The sequence below is a fragment of the Delphinapterus leucas genome, chromosome 11 (assembly GCF_059928025.1).
Source record: "Delphinapterus leucas isolate spDelLeu-1000000601 "Yukka" chromosome 11, BTC_Dleu_Yukka2, whole genome shotgun sequence".
Taxonomy (NCBI): Eukaryota; Metazoa; Chordata; class Mammalia; order Artiodactyla; family Monodontidae; genus Delphinapterus; species Delphinapterus leucas.
Window position 1 is genome coordinate 9,641,219 of NC_143139.1, and position 18,030 is coordinate 9,659,248.

Consider the following 18,030-nt stretch of genomic DNA (forward strand, 5'->3'; position numbering starts at 1 on the left):
GTGTTAGATTTAATAAACAATAATATTTAGGGGCTACTCCTTTTAAGACAGTTACTCCTTAAAGGGGGGGGGGGATAGGCACCAGCCAATAAGAGAAAGATGTAAACGTTTTATTTAAAGATCAACTAGTAGGATGGAGAACATCCAGACTACCAACAGAATAGAGACTTCAGAATGCAGAGAAAAAAGAGGAAAAAAAATTCTCCAGATTATCTGCTAGGATATCACATAAACATTTTCTATTATTAAAATGAAGAAAAGAGTATTTGACACTGAGGCCTGAAAACCTCCCCCCTTAACCCAGCTGCCTAAAAATTAAGACTATGAGGTGAACTCCTTGACTACATCATTTTATTCTGGACTCTTTCCAAAAACAAAAAATAACTGGGGTACACATATTAAGGAGTCAGTTTGGTTTGGCTTAGTTGTTTTGTTTTTGTTTGGGCAGTTAACCTAGCTTAGTAACCTATGGTTACCTAAAAGCACTTAACAATAAAGTTGCTAAATTCAACTAGTTGTGTAATATATTCTACAAACACTTTTCATCAGCATATTTAAAAGCCAAAAGGATACCTAAAGTATCCTTTAGGAAATGCAAGAGTGTTTGATAAATACCTCCTATGGCTTCTCAAAAGCCAAGTTACAGGCTCACATAAGAGAAATCTCTCTTCAGCAACAATTATTGCTAACTCTCCAATTATGTAGTCTGTTTGGCCTCTAATTTATTTTGGCTCTGGGTTCTATCTGGGCTTTGAATTAAGAGAAATAAACATATCTACTTGATACTGAAGAATTAAATACATGTGGTTACAGCTCCGCTTTGCCAGAGTGTGCACATCTGCTATTCATCAAAAATTATGAAAACCAGTGCCAGGCTGCTATATGCTATTCACTGGTTTCCACACAAATGTAATTTTATTGCTGTATCTGGCATGATATCCATTTGCAACGCTTTCTGGAAAATAATTTTTAAATGGAGTAAAGGGTAGAAGATAGGCTTCATTTTAATTAGGAAGTTAATTAAAATAAGCAAAGAAAACAGTGAGTTTTCAAGACATCAAAATTTCTTATGCCAATAAAGTAAAAATATCTCAACTGTCAATCAGACTAGATATCAGCCATTTTACACAAATTTATTACAATCCCAAGCATATAATTTCTATGATTAGGTAAGGAAAAAATAATATATTTTCCAAAATATTTACAGACTCCTAATCTAGTATGTATACTTAATTTGAACCCAGCTTCCCCTAACAAAAATACTCAGAAATGTTCAGTTTCAATAAAACTAAAGGGATACATTTTCACCCTTTACAAGATGTAATTACATTCAAAGGTGACTAATTAAGACAACATTTAGAATTGAGTCATAAAATCTAACTGAACCAGATCTATACCAGGTCATAAACCACTTCATGATCCTTGAAGTTACTTATATAATCCTACCTATAATTAAAAGAAGTCATTAGTACACATATCAGTAAGTATGAATAATGCTCAACTATCATGCACATATATCCACAATAAGAAAAGGTAATATTTAAAAACATAAAAGTTAGAATTTCTATTTCTGGTAATTTGATAACAGCATAACCAGAAAACCCTCCTTTTACAAAACACCTAGAACACCTAGAACCACTGGTAAGTCTTTTTACTTGATTTATACATTGCTCTGGTCCTCAAAATTCCTGTACTGAAATCCTCAAAAATGATAGGATTAAAATGTGAGGCCTCTGGGAGGTGCTTAGGCATAAGGGCAGAGCTGTCATGAATGGAATTAGTGCCTTATACAAGAGGCTCCAGAAAGACCCCTAGGCCCTTCCACCACATAAGGACACAGAAAGAAGGTGCATGAACCAGGAAGAGGGCCCCCACCAGAAGTGGACCAAGCTGGTGCCTTGATCTTGGACCTCCCAGCCTCCGGAACTGTACACCAGGGGTCCCCAACCCCTGGGCCACAGACCGCTACCGGTCCACAGCCTGTTAGGAACCCGGCCACACAGCAGGAGGCGAGCGGCGGGGGAGTGAGCGAAGCTGCATCTGCTGCTCCCCATCACCCGCATTACCGTCTGAGCCATCCCCCCACCCCCCGTGGAAAAACTGTCTTCCAAGAAACCGGTCCCTGGTGCCAAAAAGGTTGGGGACCGCTGCTGACAAGCAATAAAATTTCTATCGTTATAAACTACTCAGTCTGTGGCGTATTGTAATAGCAGCCCAAACGGACTGATACACATATATACACAAAATAAAAATACATAAACACTCCTTTAAATGTACAACTAAGGTATGAAAGTAGGGGAAATCTCTTACAGAGCCAAAAATTAATAGGGAAATAAAAAGCAGTACACGCTTGATGCTACAGCCACCCTGCAGGTTATTCTCATCTCAGAAACTGAGCAACTTCTGTTTCAGTGGCAAAGCAGGGAAAAAGACAAGGCCTTGACACACAAGAAGCACTGAGTTAGAAGATGTCTGCACAAAGCACAGACCCTTGGGGAACAAGGAAGTAAAAAAATCTGTCATTGGTAGAAGGAGGCAAAGAAATTTTCTGTCTTGGCCTAGGCTCTGAAAATGTGGGAAAAATCACCAAAGACTTTGTAATCACAAGATGCCCTCACATAGGTTTAGAGTTTGAATTTATTCTGTCTACGCTGTACAGGAACTCCAAATTCCAAAACTTAAATAGAAAAAATGTTCTCTGCTTGAACACGGTGATAACATAGGTATACACACATGTCAAAACTGCACTGAAAAGCTGTTCATTTTAGTACATGTAAGCTATACTTCAGTTTAAAAATAAAGCGGTCCCTGGAAACACCTCTAGGGTGCTTGGCAAAACAAACCTCTCTGGAGTAATATGCGCACCCCCGCCGCCCCGCCAAGAAGCCACTCAGAATTCTCATAGACAACCCCTATGAAGATCAGCTCACAATTCAAAACTATGAAACACCTAAGGAAACAGTTCACCTTAAGAATCAGCAAATATAGCAAAGCACAGAAGTGGATTTCTAAGAACTTCAGACAAGTGAACAATCTGACAGACATTTATAAGTAATTTAAATGATTAAAACACATAAAAAATAAACTAAAATACATGGGACGAGACATCATAAAACAGTAACAGACATCCCTAGCACAACAATACAAGAACTGATACTCCGTGGATGTTAAAACAATCAACAGATGAGGAACTGGATATTGGCATGGTACAAAAGGATCATCTCCCAGATTGCATGAAGGATATAAGAGGAACAGCTCAATATTATAATACGAATATTAACTTTCATCATCTGAATCTACTGAATATTAGCATCACTATAAGTAGGACAAAACATTTCTGATGTGATGAATACAAAGTACTCAATACTACCCATGAAGCATTTATGCCAAAACACTGAATTCGTTGCAAACAAAGCCTCCTATCATAAATTTTAATTTTACAAGAAATGTAAAGGAGGGCTTTCCTGGTGGCGCAGTGCTTAAGATTCTGCCTACCAACACAGGGGACACGGGTTCAAGCCCTGGTCCGGGAAGATTCCACATGCCGTGGAGCAACTAAGCCCATGCGCCACAACTACTGAGCTGCGCTCTAGAGCCCATGAGCCACAACTACTGAGCCCGCACACCTAGAGCCCATGCTCCGCAACATGAGAAGCCACTGCAATGAGAAGCCCGTGCACCACAACGAAAAGTAGCCCCTGCTCGCCGCAACTAGGGAAAGCCCACGCACAGCAACAAAGACCCAACTCAGACAAAAATAAATAAATAGATAGAAAGAAAAGTAAAGGAATAAAAATAAGTCAAACATCCAAATAACTCTTAAAAAACCCAAAATCTATGGGCTTCCCTGGTGGCACAGTGGTTGAGAGTCTGCCTACCGATGCAGGGGACGCTGGTTTGTGCCCCGGTCCAGGAGGATCCCACGTGCCGCGGAGCGGCTGGGCCCGTGAGCCATGGCCACTGGGCCTGCGCGTCCAGAGCCTGTGCTCCACAACGGGAGAGGCCGCGACAGTGAGAGGCCTGCGTACCGCAAAAAAAAAAAAAAAAAAAAAAAGAAATCTGGAACATTCTACAAGACGACTGTAGAATCATTTCAATAAGTCAAGAGACTGAGAGGAATAAAAAGATGGGGGGGACTGTCCTAGAGAAACTTAAAGAGACATAATCAAATGCAACTTATGAACCTTGTTTTAAATCCTAATTCAAACACGCCAACTATAAAACAGCATTTCTGAGGCTATGAAAGATATCAGAATATGGAATAAGTAAACTATAATATTAAAGACTTGTGCATTTGGGGTGTGTGGAAGACAATGGTACTGCGGTTATGGAGAAAAGTGTCTATTTTTCAGAGATGCAACATAAAGTGAGATGTCACTGTGTGATTTGCTTTACAACACCTCAGCTAACAAAACAGCCTAAATTTCTGAACACAGGAGAGTAGCTGAATAACCTATGCTATATTCGCACAATGGAATACGAGGCAGTATCAAAAAAAAAAGAATGAGGAAGAGCTCTATGAAATGATATGAAGTGATATTCAGGATATATTATTAAGTTAAAAAAGAAAGTGCAAAAAAAGTCTTTAGTATTTCTTTCATGTAAGAACAAAAAGGAATATAATAAGAAAATGTATATGTATCAGCTCATTTGTGCAAAAAAGAATTCCAAGAAGATAAAACCAGAAATAAATGATAATAAGATATCCTAGAGGACAAATGGGAACAAGCTGGAAAGAAAGTGAAAATGGGACCATGGTAGAAGGACAGGGAGGACGGACACTACTCTGAGTAAAGCTTTTCGTGTTATTTCTAACTCTTAGAAACATGGTAATTATTTCATATAACCCCAAAATAAATTGATAATTAAAATCAACCAGGATACTGGGGGGGGATTCAAAATGGAACACAAACAGTATTAAATATATTACAAATGCCACACTGCACTGGGTGGGAAAGAAAAGAAAGTACCTAAATAAATTTGGAAAACAGTATTTTGACTCTACTGACAGTATTTTCATAGTAGTGTATTCTAGACAATAAATTTGTTTCTCACAAGAGTAGAGGTTAGCAATTCTGAAATTCTTGTATACTAGGATTGAGCAAATAAGAAAATACATTGTGGATAATGAGAACCAGGTTTCTCACTATCAAAGACTGGAAAAATAACCTACCAAACAAACAGTGTGGGGGAAGAAGACTATAACACAATTCTGTAAGCAGTGGATTGGAATTGGAGATATCAACACGAATCCTTTTTTTAAATATATAGATACAGATAGAAACACACAGAACTAGGTGTATGTATATACATACATGTATTTAACTGTGTCCACTGAGAGGACTTAAAAGCAATGAAAATCCAGTATGAACACACCGAGCTTCCAGATCGTAATTTCTCAGTACCATTTTCCAATCAAAGGAGAACAGAGCCCCTTGGAGAAACGGTTGATTCTAAGGGTGAAGCAGAAGAAGGACAAGTAGAATCTGGAACATCTTGTGCTATGCAGATAGTAAAAAAAAAAAAGGGTTTAAAAAATAATGAGGGCCTGTCAAAAGGACACAGGAGCAAACTTGAAGGAACTCCCAATGGCAAAATCTGGGACAACACTAAGCAAGAAATAAATGACACTAATGGATTATAACCTATAGAATAAATAAATGCCCAAGTCCATACTAGTATAAATAATTGGATAAATGAATAAATAGTAAAGACAGGAAAGCTCTTCCTTAAGATGGAATTCTAACTGATAATGCATGTAACAGTGTAACAATGGGACTAGTCCCATGTAACAATGGGACTAGAAATATCACCATTTGGCAAACACCACAGTAATAATTGTTGCAGGCAAAAACCATCAAAAAATGCTGAAAAGTATGATAAACAGGATAACTGCATAGCTTCAAATATTTATTACAAGGGGGGAAAAAGTAAATACAATAAATAAATAAATAAATAAACCTAGCAGACACCACCATAAGCAAGTGATCAAATGTTACATCGCCAGTATCTACATCATGCACCTGCTGATATGAAGCCCAGAAAAGAGCACAACACGACCTCTGCCATGCCAAAAATGTATAACCAATCACAAGAAAACATCAAATAAATCCTAAATGAGGGACATTCTACAAAATGGCCAGTAATCTTCAAAAGGTCACGGTTACAAAGACAAAGACTGGTTAAATGTCCAGATTAGAAAAGACTAAGGAAATAACAACTAAATGCGACATGGGATCCTAGTCCACAAAAAGGACTCTAGGGGGAAAACTGGAGAAATTCAAATATGGTCTACAGTATTGTATCAACATTAATTTCCTGATCTAAGGTATAACTATTCTATGATTACATAAAATATAATATTAGGGGAAGCTAGGTAAAGGTTATACAAGAACTATACACTATTTTTGTAACTTTTTTATAAGTCTAATATTACTGATAACACTATTTTCTCTACTTTCATGTAGGCTGACATTTTCTCATAGTAAGTCTTTTAAATGAGGGGCACAAAGAACTTCTAGAAAAAAGCAAAATACAATTGCTGATATTAAAAAATCAACTGACTCAAACTGTAAAATTAGGCACAGCTGAAGAAAGAATTAATTATCTGGAAGGCATGTGCAAAAACTAACCAGAAAGTGGCCTCGAGAGATAGACAGAAGATATGAAAGCAAGATTAAGAGGCAAGAAGCAGAAAATTGCATGGTCCACATACATCAAACAGGAGATCCAGAGGCAACTAAAGAGAATGAAGGGTAAGTAAGAAAATAATGGATAATAATTTTCTAGAATTAATAAATAATAATGATTACATTCTAGAAACAAGAGTTCTAAGCAGGATAAATAAAAACATAGCCACATCTAGACACAAAGTGAACAAAGCTGCAAAATATCAAAAATTAAGGGATGGGGCTTCCTTGGTGGCACAGTGGTTAAGAATCTGCCTGCCAATGCAGGGGACAGACACGGGTTTGAGACCTGGTCCGGGAAGATCCCACATGCCACGGAGCAACTAAGCCCGTGCACCACAACTACTGAGCTTGCACTCTAGAGCCCGTGAGCCACAACTACTGAGCGCGCATGCTACAGCTACTGAAGCCTGTGCGCCTAGAGCCCGTGCTCTGCAACAAGGGAAGCCACCGCAATGAGAAGCCCGCGCACCACAACAAAGAGTAGCCCCCACTCGCCACAACTAGAGAAAGCCCACGCACAGCAACGAAGACCCAATGCAGCCAAACATAAGATAAATTAAAAATTAATTAATTAATTTTTTAAAAATTGGGCTTTCCTGGTGGTGCAGTGGTTGGGAATCCGCCTGCCAATGCAGGGGACATGGGTTCGGGCCCTGGTCCGGGAGGATCCCGCATGCCGCGGAGCGGCTGGGCCCATGCACCACGACTGCTGGGCCTGCGCTCTAGAGCCCGTGAGGCACGAGTGCTGAGGCCCGCCCGCCTGGAGTCCGTGCTCCCCAACAGGAGGAGCCACCGCAATGAGCCCGCTCACCTCAATGAAAGAAGGCCCACGTGTAGAAGCGAAGACCCAACACAGCCAGAAATAAATAAATTAAAAAAAAAAAAATTAAGGGATGTTTAGGGACTCCCCTGGTGGTCCAGCGGTAAAGAATCCACCTTCCAATAAAGGGGACATGGGTTCGATCCCTGGTCAGGGAACTAATATCCCACACGCTGCGGGGCAGCTAAGCCTGTGCGCCACAACTACACAGCCCACACGCCCTGGAGCCCACGTGCCACAACTTGAGAGAGAAAACCCACACGCCACAACTAGAGAGGAGCCTGGGCGCCGCAACTAGAAAGAAGTCCAAGCAGACTGCGCGCCGTAACGAAAAGGATCTGGCTCGCCTCAACAAAGATCCCATGCGCCACAGCTAAGACCCGACACAGCCAAAAAAAATAAATAAGGCAAATAAATAAAATAAATATTTTTTTAATTAAGGGATGTTTAAGGGCTGCTTTTAAGCAACCAGAAAAAATAATAATAAATTACTTGCCAAGCAACAATAATTAGAAACAGCAGACTTCTCACAGCAACAATTAAAGTCATAATACCCTCGAAGGACTGAGTGCAAATAACTATCACAAAGAATTCTATAATCAAATAATTATCATTCCAAGAATGAGGACAAAATAAATACATTTTCGACAAAGATCAAGAGTTTACCATCAACAGACCTCTGCTGAAAGGAATATTAAAGAACATACTGCAAGCAGAAGGAAGCTGAACACAAATGGATTAAGTGGGATGCAAAAAAATATAGTAAAATAAGAAATTAGTACAGTGAGTAAATCTAAAAACAGAGAATTTATAAAAATCCTCCTTTAAATAAAGCTACCATGTTGCATTTTTAAAGTAATTAAATGTGCAAAAAAAACATGGCTTCAGCAAGATACCTTTCGTGATGAAAAAAGCACCGAACGTGGAACTGGAAAATCTCAAACAAGAATCTTTCTCTTATTTTAGCCAAAGGCCTAAGTTTCTTCAGCCAAAAAGTGAAGGCATTTAGCTAGAAGATCCTTAAAATTCCCTACCAGTCCCAGGATTTAATGGGCAGGAAATAGGCTTCCCCAATTGACCAGGACACGTTTAAAAATGTAAGTTATTGAGAGTTCAGAGAAAGATATTTCATACTCAGAACCAGTGCTTCAGGATATGGAGCTTTATGGATAACTGGCTATCTGCTTCTGTGCAAAAACTATGGAAATGGATATGATCTTAGGAAAAGAATATAGAAAATGATGCATTTTAAACTTAAAGAGTTAATAAAGAAAGGGAAAGGGTGGTCCAAGTGGTAGGAAAACCAACAGTATAAAAATGAGAAAGTCTTAAGAGAAAATTTCTAAAAGGAATATGGTATCAATATCAAATGCTGCCAAAAAAAAAGAAAATACTCAAGACAATCATTTTATTCCTACTTCACAAATTAGCTATCACAGACTCCTCCTTCCAAAATCTTAAAGGTTCAATGACAGAAATACCAGGAGCAATCAAACTAATTTGCTATAATTTCTAAAGAGCCAGTCATACTGGAATACAGCAAGGGTATGTAAGATCTCCAAAATGCAGAGAACTCAGTTAAAGGTATCCTATTCTTTACTCTCATAAAATTTCATTGTTCATTGTTCTCCTTGTTAAGGATAAATTAAAAGGTCAATGCTGCAAGCAAGGATTGCTTTTAGCAAAGAAAGCTATTAAGAGACTGGGCTAGGTCATACTGCAAATACTCCCTTTCAATATTCCTTCAATAAAAGTGGGCCTTGGAGATACAGAACATAAAAATATCAGACCACATAATCAAAACTCAATTTGAGATGTGATGTATATCACTAGATATAAAGAATTAAAAACTGGATGAGGGTTAAGATGTTTGTAAGAGGAAAGACCAACACTAACATTTAAGAATACATATAAATATACACACATATTCATTTATTCTTTTTTTAATTGTTGAATTTTATTTTATTTATTTTTTTATACAGCAGGTTCTTATTGGTTATCAGTTTTATACACATCAGTGTATACATGTCAATCCCAATCACCCAATTCATCACATTTATTTATTCTTTTTTTTTTTTTTTTTTTTTTTTTTGCGGTACGCGGGCGTCTCACTGTTGTGGCCTCTCCCGTTGCGGAGTACAGGCTCTGGACGCGCAGGCTCAACGGCCATGGCTCACGGGCCCAACCGCTCCGCGGCATGTGGGATCTTCCTGGACCGGGGCACGAACCCGTGTCCCCTGCATCGGCAGGCGGACTCTCAACCACTGCGCCACCAGGGAAGCCCCATTTATTTATTCTTAAAAAAAAAATGTTTTCACTTCCAAGGGCCTTGATTCCTATCCCAGAGGCTAGTAAAGCTAAACCTATTAACCAGATTTCCTGGATTAGTGGCTTTTCTTACACACTCTCTCAATTTTTAGGTAATCTCAAAAACACCTATCTCCAAATGTATCTGAATATATATAGTCTGCCTAAAAGTAATGGGCCACATTTTCCATTCTTCATACAAAAAGAATCCTTCGACATTTTAAAATATTTTTCAGTTTACATCAAGTGGAACTAGAAAAGAGGTTTAAACTAGAGCTGAAACAACCCTAAAAAAGTGTGATGACATATGCAATAAGGGCAGTAGAAACAAAATTTTAAGAAGAATCTGTTCTGCACAATTCTAAGTGTAACATACCTAAATTAGACTTGAATATGTAATTGTAAAATACGATTTTTAAAATTAGAGTACTTTCTTAGGGCTTCCCTGGTGGCACAGTGGTTGAGAATCTGCCTGCCAATGCAGGGGACACAGGTTTGAACCCTGGTCTGGGAAGGTTCCACATGCCACGGAGCAACTAAGCCACTGCGCCACAACTACTGAGTCTGTGTGCCACAACTACTGAAGCCCGTGCGCCTAGAGCCCGTGCTCCGCAACAAGAGAAGCCACCGCAATGAGAAGGCTGCACACCAGAGCGAAGAGTAGTCCCCGCTCGCCGCAACTAGAAGCCTGCGCACAGCAACACAGCCAAAAATAAAAATAAATTAAAAATTAGAGTACTTTCTTTAACTGTCTGACTTTTAAAACTTAATGTCAAAATTGAAAGGAACTCATCATTCTAGAGATGAGGAAATTGAGGTCCAAGAAAATGAAGTAACTTGCTTGGTAAATAACAGAGCAAGATGTGACATGAAACATGCTCCAGTGAGTGTATTTTTATAAAATATGATCTTGAAAACTTCAAATGAAAAGACTAAAAATCTTAATTATGTTTTAAGTTAACAATTGCAATCAAAGCCATAGTGATTTAGAATTCACAGGACCATACTAAAATTTACATTTGCTTAGAAAACAAATGTCCCTAACAAGGATAATTAATAGAATTATAAAAGAAAATATAAAGTCCAGCCACTCAGAAATATTTACTGAATACTTACTATGTGGCAGGAACTATTTTAGTCACCTGGGATATACCAGTATAGAAAATACTTTTAAACACACTCAAGTTATGACAATTATACGTACATAATTGATAAGGAAATTATAAATCATTCCTTTTCCACTGAACTAGTTCTGAAAGCATTTTTAAAGCAGAACTTTTAGTGTTGTTAATATTATTCTTAACAATGATAAAAATGTACTTTTTAAAATATGTATCATTCAAAGCTATTCAGTATGAATTCACTTCAGACTGAATCACTAAAATTTAACTTTTTAAAATATCCAAAATGATGTGGAATATGAAAAGATCCTTAACAAACAAAAAACCCTTAGAACTGCTTTATTTGTACCTGAAACAGCAGGTCCTCAGCATCACTAAGATTAGTACAGTCACTGTGGATCAGATTAAGGAGCTCCACCATTAGGAGCAGCCACATAGGAACCACCTCTCACTATAAAGGAAGGATACGCTTTCTATAGCTATGGTTGTTCACTTCTGGAACAATTTCCATACACACGTTTTCCTGCTCCTTATTCAGAATTCTACACTGCCAGTCACTCAAAAGAAAAAAAATCTCAGACTAACAGAGGCCAAATTTAGGGAGGGAAATAAAAATCTTCCTTCAGTCTAGGCTAAATGGACTGACTGCACAAAGAACTCCATACATCCAGAAGCACACAGATTTCTGCACCAGTTCCCAGGGTTCAAACAATACCAGTCATTCAATAGCTTTCCTTTTACATAAGCTGCTGTGAGAGAGCTCAGTCAGCTCTTCTGAACCTCATAACCCAGGATCCCGGAACTCTGATAAAGCCACCTTTTTCCTCAGCTCTGTTTTCATGTACTCTCTCTGGAAAGCAAACTTCATTTTTCCCCTAAAAAATAAATCTGAAAATCATCTCTTCTGTTTGATAAGTGATATACTCAATCCAAAATTACTACTGCATTAAAACTAAAAGCATTAACATAAAACCTAAGATCAATACCGAAAAACTGTTTGATAAAATATATTTTTAAATGCATGAGTTTAAAATATAATTTTAAATACGCTTCATCATGCTAATTACCAAATGATGCCATTTGTCTGCATTCTATTTGCTTCCAGTTGCACAATTTAAAAATTAGCCATCTGCCACAAAATAACTTTCAAAAAAGTAAAAGAAATTTTAGAAGAATTGTTAAAGGGGGGAAGTGAATTTACACACAGAAACACACTCAACACTAACTACAGACATCAAAAATAATGAAAGACATTTCTTTGAGTGTTTGACCACACCCCCATTTAGGCCTCAGGAAAAATATACATATTCTTCACTGAACATCCCTTAGAAGCTTAAATAACAGTACTTTCTACCTTCAAAGCACATTATTATTGATTCTTCCAGTATCCTTTACCAGCTGAGTCTTTGGCAAATTCAAACTTTAAATATTAGTAAATATTCAAGCCACAGAAACGCTAATGTAAATACTTCTTAATCACATGGCAAACTTACTTCCTAAGACACTTATCAGACCTGCCACCCAGAAGTAAAACTCAGTTTTAGGGGACAAAATGAGAATGATTCATTTACTTATTAAATTATCAGCTCCTGGATAGTCAATAGTTGCCTATAAATTCATCTCCCTTGACCATGTACTATCACATAATCATTATCCCTTATAGAAATAAGATGCTACTCCAGAATTGTGATAATCTAGCTATTTTATCCACCCATCCTCCTTAAGAGTTCTGTGGCCCTTGTAATTCCTTTAACACTCTTTCCCTCTCCACATACATACTACATAATGCAAATAAACATGCTTTGAAAAAGGAGAAGTTCTCTCTCCTAAGTTTTCTCTCCTTAAATAAAATAGTAAATCCTTAAAGATATTCCCCCTCTCCCCAAGAAGAACACAAAAAGCAGAGCTCTGAACATACTAACCATTTAACAGGTATTTGGGGAAATTTCCATCATTACCCTTAGAGTTATAAGATTGAATCTGTCAAAAATGGGAAAAAAAAAAAAGAACTATTTATCTTTTCATCAACGTATTACTCCCTAATAACCACTGAAAGCACCAAAACCCTGTGTGTTCTGTGAAGCAGTAACCTCAGAAACATTTCAACACTCCCTGAGACTTAACGAACTTGGCTGGCAAAACAGATTCCATTTCTCAAAAATACCTTGCAAGTTCTCAAGAAGCAAATTCTTCAATCAATACAGTTTACCGCACATTCAACACCTGTGATCTCCTTGGGACACACAAACCTTTTTCCTACCACTAGAGTCAGTACAATATTTTCTGATGCTCTATTAAAAGACCATCTGACTTTAGCAGATACCTCTTAATGCCCCTCTAAAAATATATTTTTTATATATTATATAAAGTATACATAATATATGTGTTTTCCAGAACCTCTCACCCTAAAATTTCACTCACCATTGCCCATGTTATCTTTTATAGTCAGAAAAGGCTTTTCATTTTCCTACAACATTGTATCTTCTTTAACTTTTGTCACCAAAAAGGGCCTGATATCAAGAGAAAGGAGCACATATAAACCTTTCTTTCATTTTTCCCAAATTTTAATTTATTACATAATATTAATCCACTGCCTTCTATAAATGCGTTTTAAAGCATTCCAATATACTTGAAAGTCAAAGAAAATGAAGTACTAAAAGAGTTATTCACAGGTTATTTATCTTTAGATTTTAAACAATTACTAGTAACTCATTTCAGGTTCATGTTTAATTATACCTAGCCATGACAGACTCTGGCATGACAATGTATTCAACAGATAAATAGCAAGGAATTGTATACGGCAGGACTGAAACACAGTAACAGAGAAGCACCTGAGGACGGCAGGACTGAAACACAGTAACAGAGAAGCACCTGAGGACACAGCTCACATTTTATAGTAAGATCTGCCCATAGCTTTAAGTTTCTCTTCTATTAGAAAATAAACTTGTGCACTTCCCTGGTGGTCCAGTGGTTAAGACTCCGCGTTTGCACTGCAGGGGGCGTGGGTTTGATCCCTGGTTGGGGAAGTTCCACATGCCACACCCGGTGCAGCCAAAAAAAAAAAAAAAAAAAAGTAATAGGATACCATGGTATCCCTATGCATTGTGTTGCCAAAATTAGAGACAGCTTTCTGAAAAAAATCAGCGGTTCTGTAGAGAATATCTGCACTAAAAATATATATATAATAAAAACACAAATATTTAGGAAGAAAATAAACTCTTATGGCAAATACACGTCTAGCTAACTAAAAGTGAGTTATTTAACAACCTAATTTTTATTTTTCATTCAACACTGACATATTAAAAAAATCAGTTTAATATAAAAAACACTAGGCATTACAAAACAATTGTGTATATAATAAAAGGTACAAGATTCAGAAGATTTTTTATATAATCTTGAGCTATCAAATACTACTCATTTATCATTCCTTCTTCTCCACCTTCTGATTATCCTCTCATAATTATAAAAAATAAATGCAGAAGAAAAACCAAGAACTATAAACATGGCTATCCCATAAGTGATACTAGAAACACAAAACTATTTACAGACACACCTTACTTTCAGAACATGACCTAACTTCCCACATTCAAATCTACTTGACAAAGAAGCCCAAAGAATCTAAAACTGGAGTCTGATGTTTCTTTTCTCTTGGAGGTAAGGGGTGTCTATGCTAATGGAGAGAAAACAGCCAGGAGAAGGAGATACAATAACCTTTGTACATGATGCAAAACTTACCCACTTGAAGGATCTAAGGCAATAGCTCTAGGTTGATCCAACTCTTGCCAAAATAAAACTTTTCGTAAAGATCCATCTAAATTAGAAACTTCAATACGATTAGTTTCAGAATCTGTCCAGTACAATTTTTCTCCAAGCCAATCACATGCCAGCCCATCAGGGGACAATAATCCAGAAACAACAACATTCTGTACACTCTCAGTTTTGTTGAACTCTGTTCGTTTAATGGCTTCTTCGCTGACATCACTCCAGTATATCAAGCCAAGACCAAACACAAAGTCCACCGCAGCTGCATCCTCCAAGCCTCCAACTACAATCGTAGCATTCTCTTTGCCATTTGCAGCATCAACCAATCGCAAGTCCCGTCTGTTTGCATAAAGCAACAAAGGGGCCGCTAGAACAAAAAAAGAAAAATATGTAAGTCAAAACAAAGGAAATGTCTTGGTTCCTATAAATTGAGTTTCAAATCAGTGTTAGTGAGCAAATACTATCAAAAATAAAGAGTAAATCAATGTATAGAAAACTGGCAAAATCTTTTCACAAGGCATTATTTTTGCACCATTTTAAATACAAAAGAGTTGCAAGAGGGGAAATTAATTGTCCCAGGACAGTCTTTTCTTGTTAAATCGTCTGTCAGATAAAAGCCTGGTCATTCCAAGAACCAGCAAGCATATGGAGCCAGTGGACCACTCATACCCTCCTGGGGGCCTGTGAAATGGTGCAGCATCTTTGGAAAGCAGTTTGGCAGTTTCTTAAAAGACTAGATATTTACTTCAGAGAAATAGAAGTATATGTCAATACAAAGGCCTGTGCATGATGCTCACAGCAGCTTTTTTGTAATAACCCAAACTGGAACCAACCCAAATGTCATCAACAGACTAATGGATGAACAAACAGTGATATATCCATACAATAAAAAGTAATGGGGACCAAGACTGAACCAGGAAGAAATACAAAACATGAACAGACCAACACAAGTAATGAAATTGAAACTGTGATTAAAAATCTTCCAACAAACAGAAGTCCAGGACCAGATGGTTTCACAGGTGAATTCTATCAAACATTTAGAGAAGAGCTAACACCCATCCTTCTCAAACTCTTCCCAAAAATTGCAGAGAAAGGAACACGCCCGAACTCATTCTATGAGGCCACCATCACCCTGATACCAAAACCAGACAAAGATACTACAAAAAAAGAAAATTACAGACCAATATCACTGATGAATATGGATGCAAAAATCCTCAACAAAATACTAGCAAACAGAATCCAACAGCACATTAAAAGGATCATACACCACGATCAAGTGGGATTTATCCCAGGGATGCAAGGATTCTTCAATATACGCAAATCAATCAATGTGATACACCATATTAACAAACTGAAAAATAAAAACCATATGATCATCTCAATAGATGCAGAAAAAGCTTATGACAAAATTCAACACCCATTTATGATAAAAACTCTCCAGAAAGTGGGCATAGAGGGAACCTACCTCAACATAATAAAGGCCATACACGACGAACCCACAGCCAACATCATTCTCAATAGCGAAAATCTTAAAGCATTTCCTCTAAGATCAGGAACAAGACAAGGATATCCACTCTCACCACTATTATTCAACATAGTTTTGGAAGTCCTAGCCTTGGCAATCAGAGAAGAAAAAGAAATAAAAGGAATACAAATTGGAAAAGAAGAAGTAAAGCCGTCACTGTTTGCAGATGACATGATACTATACACAGAGAATCCTAAAGATGCCACCAGAAAACTACTAGAGCTAATCAATGAATTTGGTAAAGTTGCAGGATACAAAATTAATGCACAGAAATCTCTTGCATTCCTATACACTAATGATGAAAAATCTGAAAGAGAAATTAAGGAAACACTCCCATTTACCACTGCAACAAAAAGAATAAAATACCTAGGAATAAACCTACCTAGGGACACAAAAGACCTGTATGCAGAAAACTATAAGACACTGATGAAAGAAATTAAAGTTGACACCAACAGATGGAGAGATATACCATGTTCTTGGATTGGAAGAATCAATACTGTGAAAATGACTATACTACCCAAAGCAATCTACAGATTCAATGCAATCCCTATCCAATTACCAATGGCATTTTTTATGGAACTAGAAAAATAAAATCTTAAAATATGTATGGAGACACAAAAGCGGAATAGCCAAAGCGGTCTTGAGGGAAAAAAAAAGAGCTGGAGGAATCAAACTCCCAGACTTCAGACTATACTACAAAGCTACAGTAATCAAGACAATATGGTACTGGCACAAAAACAGAAACACAGATCAATGGAACAAGATAGAAAGTCCAGAGATAAACCCACACACCTATGGTCAACTGATCTATGACAAAGGAGGCAAGCATATACAATGGAGAAAAGACATCCTCTTCAATAAATGGTGCTGGGAAAACTGGACAGCTACATGTAAAAGAATGAAATTAGAACATTCCCTAACACCATACACAAAAATAAACTCAAAATGGATTAGAGACCTAAATGTAAGTCCAGACACTATAAAACTCTTAGAGGAAAACACAGGAAGAACACTCTTTGACATAAATCACAGCAAGATCTTTTTTGATCCACCTCCTAGAGTAATGGAAATAAAAGCAAAAATAAACAAATGGGACCTAATTAAACTTAAAAGCTTTTGCACAGCAAAGGAAACCATAAAAAAGACAAAAAAAAAAAAAACCCTCAGAATGGGAGAAAATATTTGCAAATGAATCAACAGACAAAGGATTAATCTCCAAAATATATAAACAGCTCATGCAGCTCAATATTAGGAAACAAACAACCCAATCCAAAAATGGGCAGAAGACCTAAATAGACATTTCTCCAAAGAAGACATACAGATGGCCAAGAGGCACATGAAAAGGTGCTCAACATCACTAATTATTAGAGAAATGCAACTCAAAACTACAATGAGGTATCACCTCACACCAGTTAGAATGGGCATCATCAGAAAATCTACAAACAACAAATGCTGGAGAGGGTGTGGAGAAAAGGGAACCCTCTTGCACTGTTGGTGGGAATGTGAATTGATACAGCCACTCTGGAGAACAGTATGGAGATTCCTTAAAAAACTAAAAATAGAATTACCATATGACCCAGCAATCCCGCTACTGGGCATATATCCAGAGAAAACCATAATTCAAAAAGACACATGCACCCCAATGTTCACTGCAGCACTATTTACAATAGTCATGTCCTGGAAACAACCTAAATGCCCATCAACAGACGAATGGATAAAGAAGATGTGGTACATATATATGACGGAATATTACTCAGCCATAAAAAGGAATGAAATCCGGTCATTTGTAGAGATGTGGATGGA

The 18,030-nt window shown here is 37.4% G+C and overlaps 1 protein-coding gene across 3 annotated transcripts in view; it reads right to left on the reverse strand.

Moving 5' to 3' along the window:
* Positions 1-18,030, reverse strand: part of LRP6 (LDL receptor related protein 6) — a 183,793-nt gene that overhangs the window by 148,739 nt on the left and 17,024 nt on the right. For 2 of the 3 annotated variants that reach the window (XM_022577611.3, XM_089920312.1), the window contains exon 2: positions 14,676-15,069. The exons of the other annotated variant lie outside the window; for it this stretch is intronic. In XM_022577611.3, coding sequence (XP_022433319.1) covers positions 14,676-15,069 — 394 coding nt within the window. The remainder of the gene's footprint in view (positions 1-14,675; positions 15,070-18,030) is intronic. 3 annotated transcript variants of the gene reach the window in all.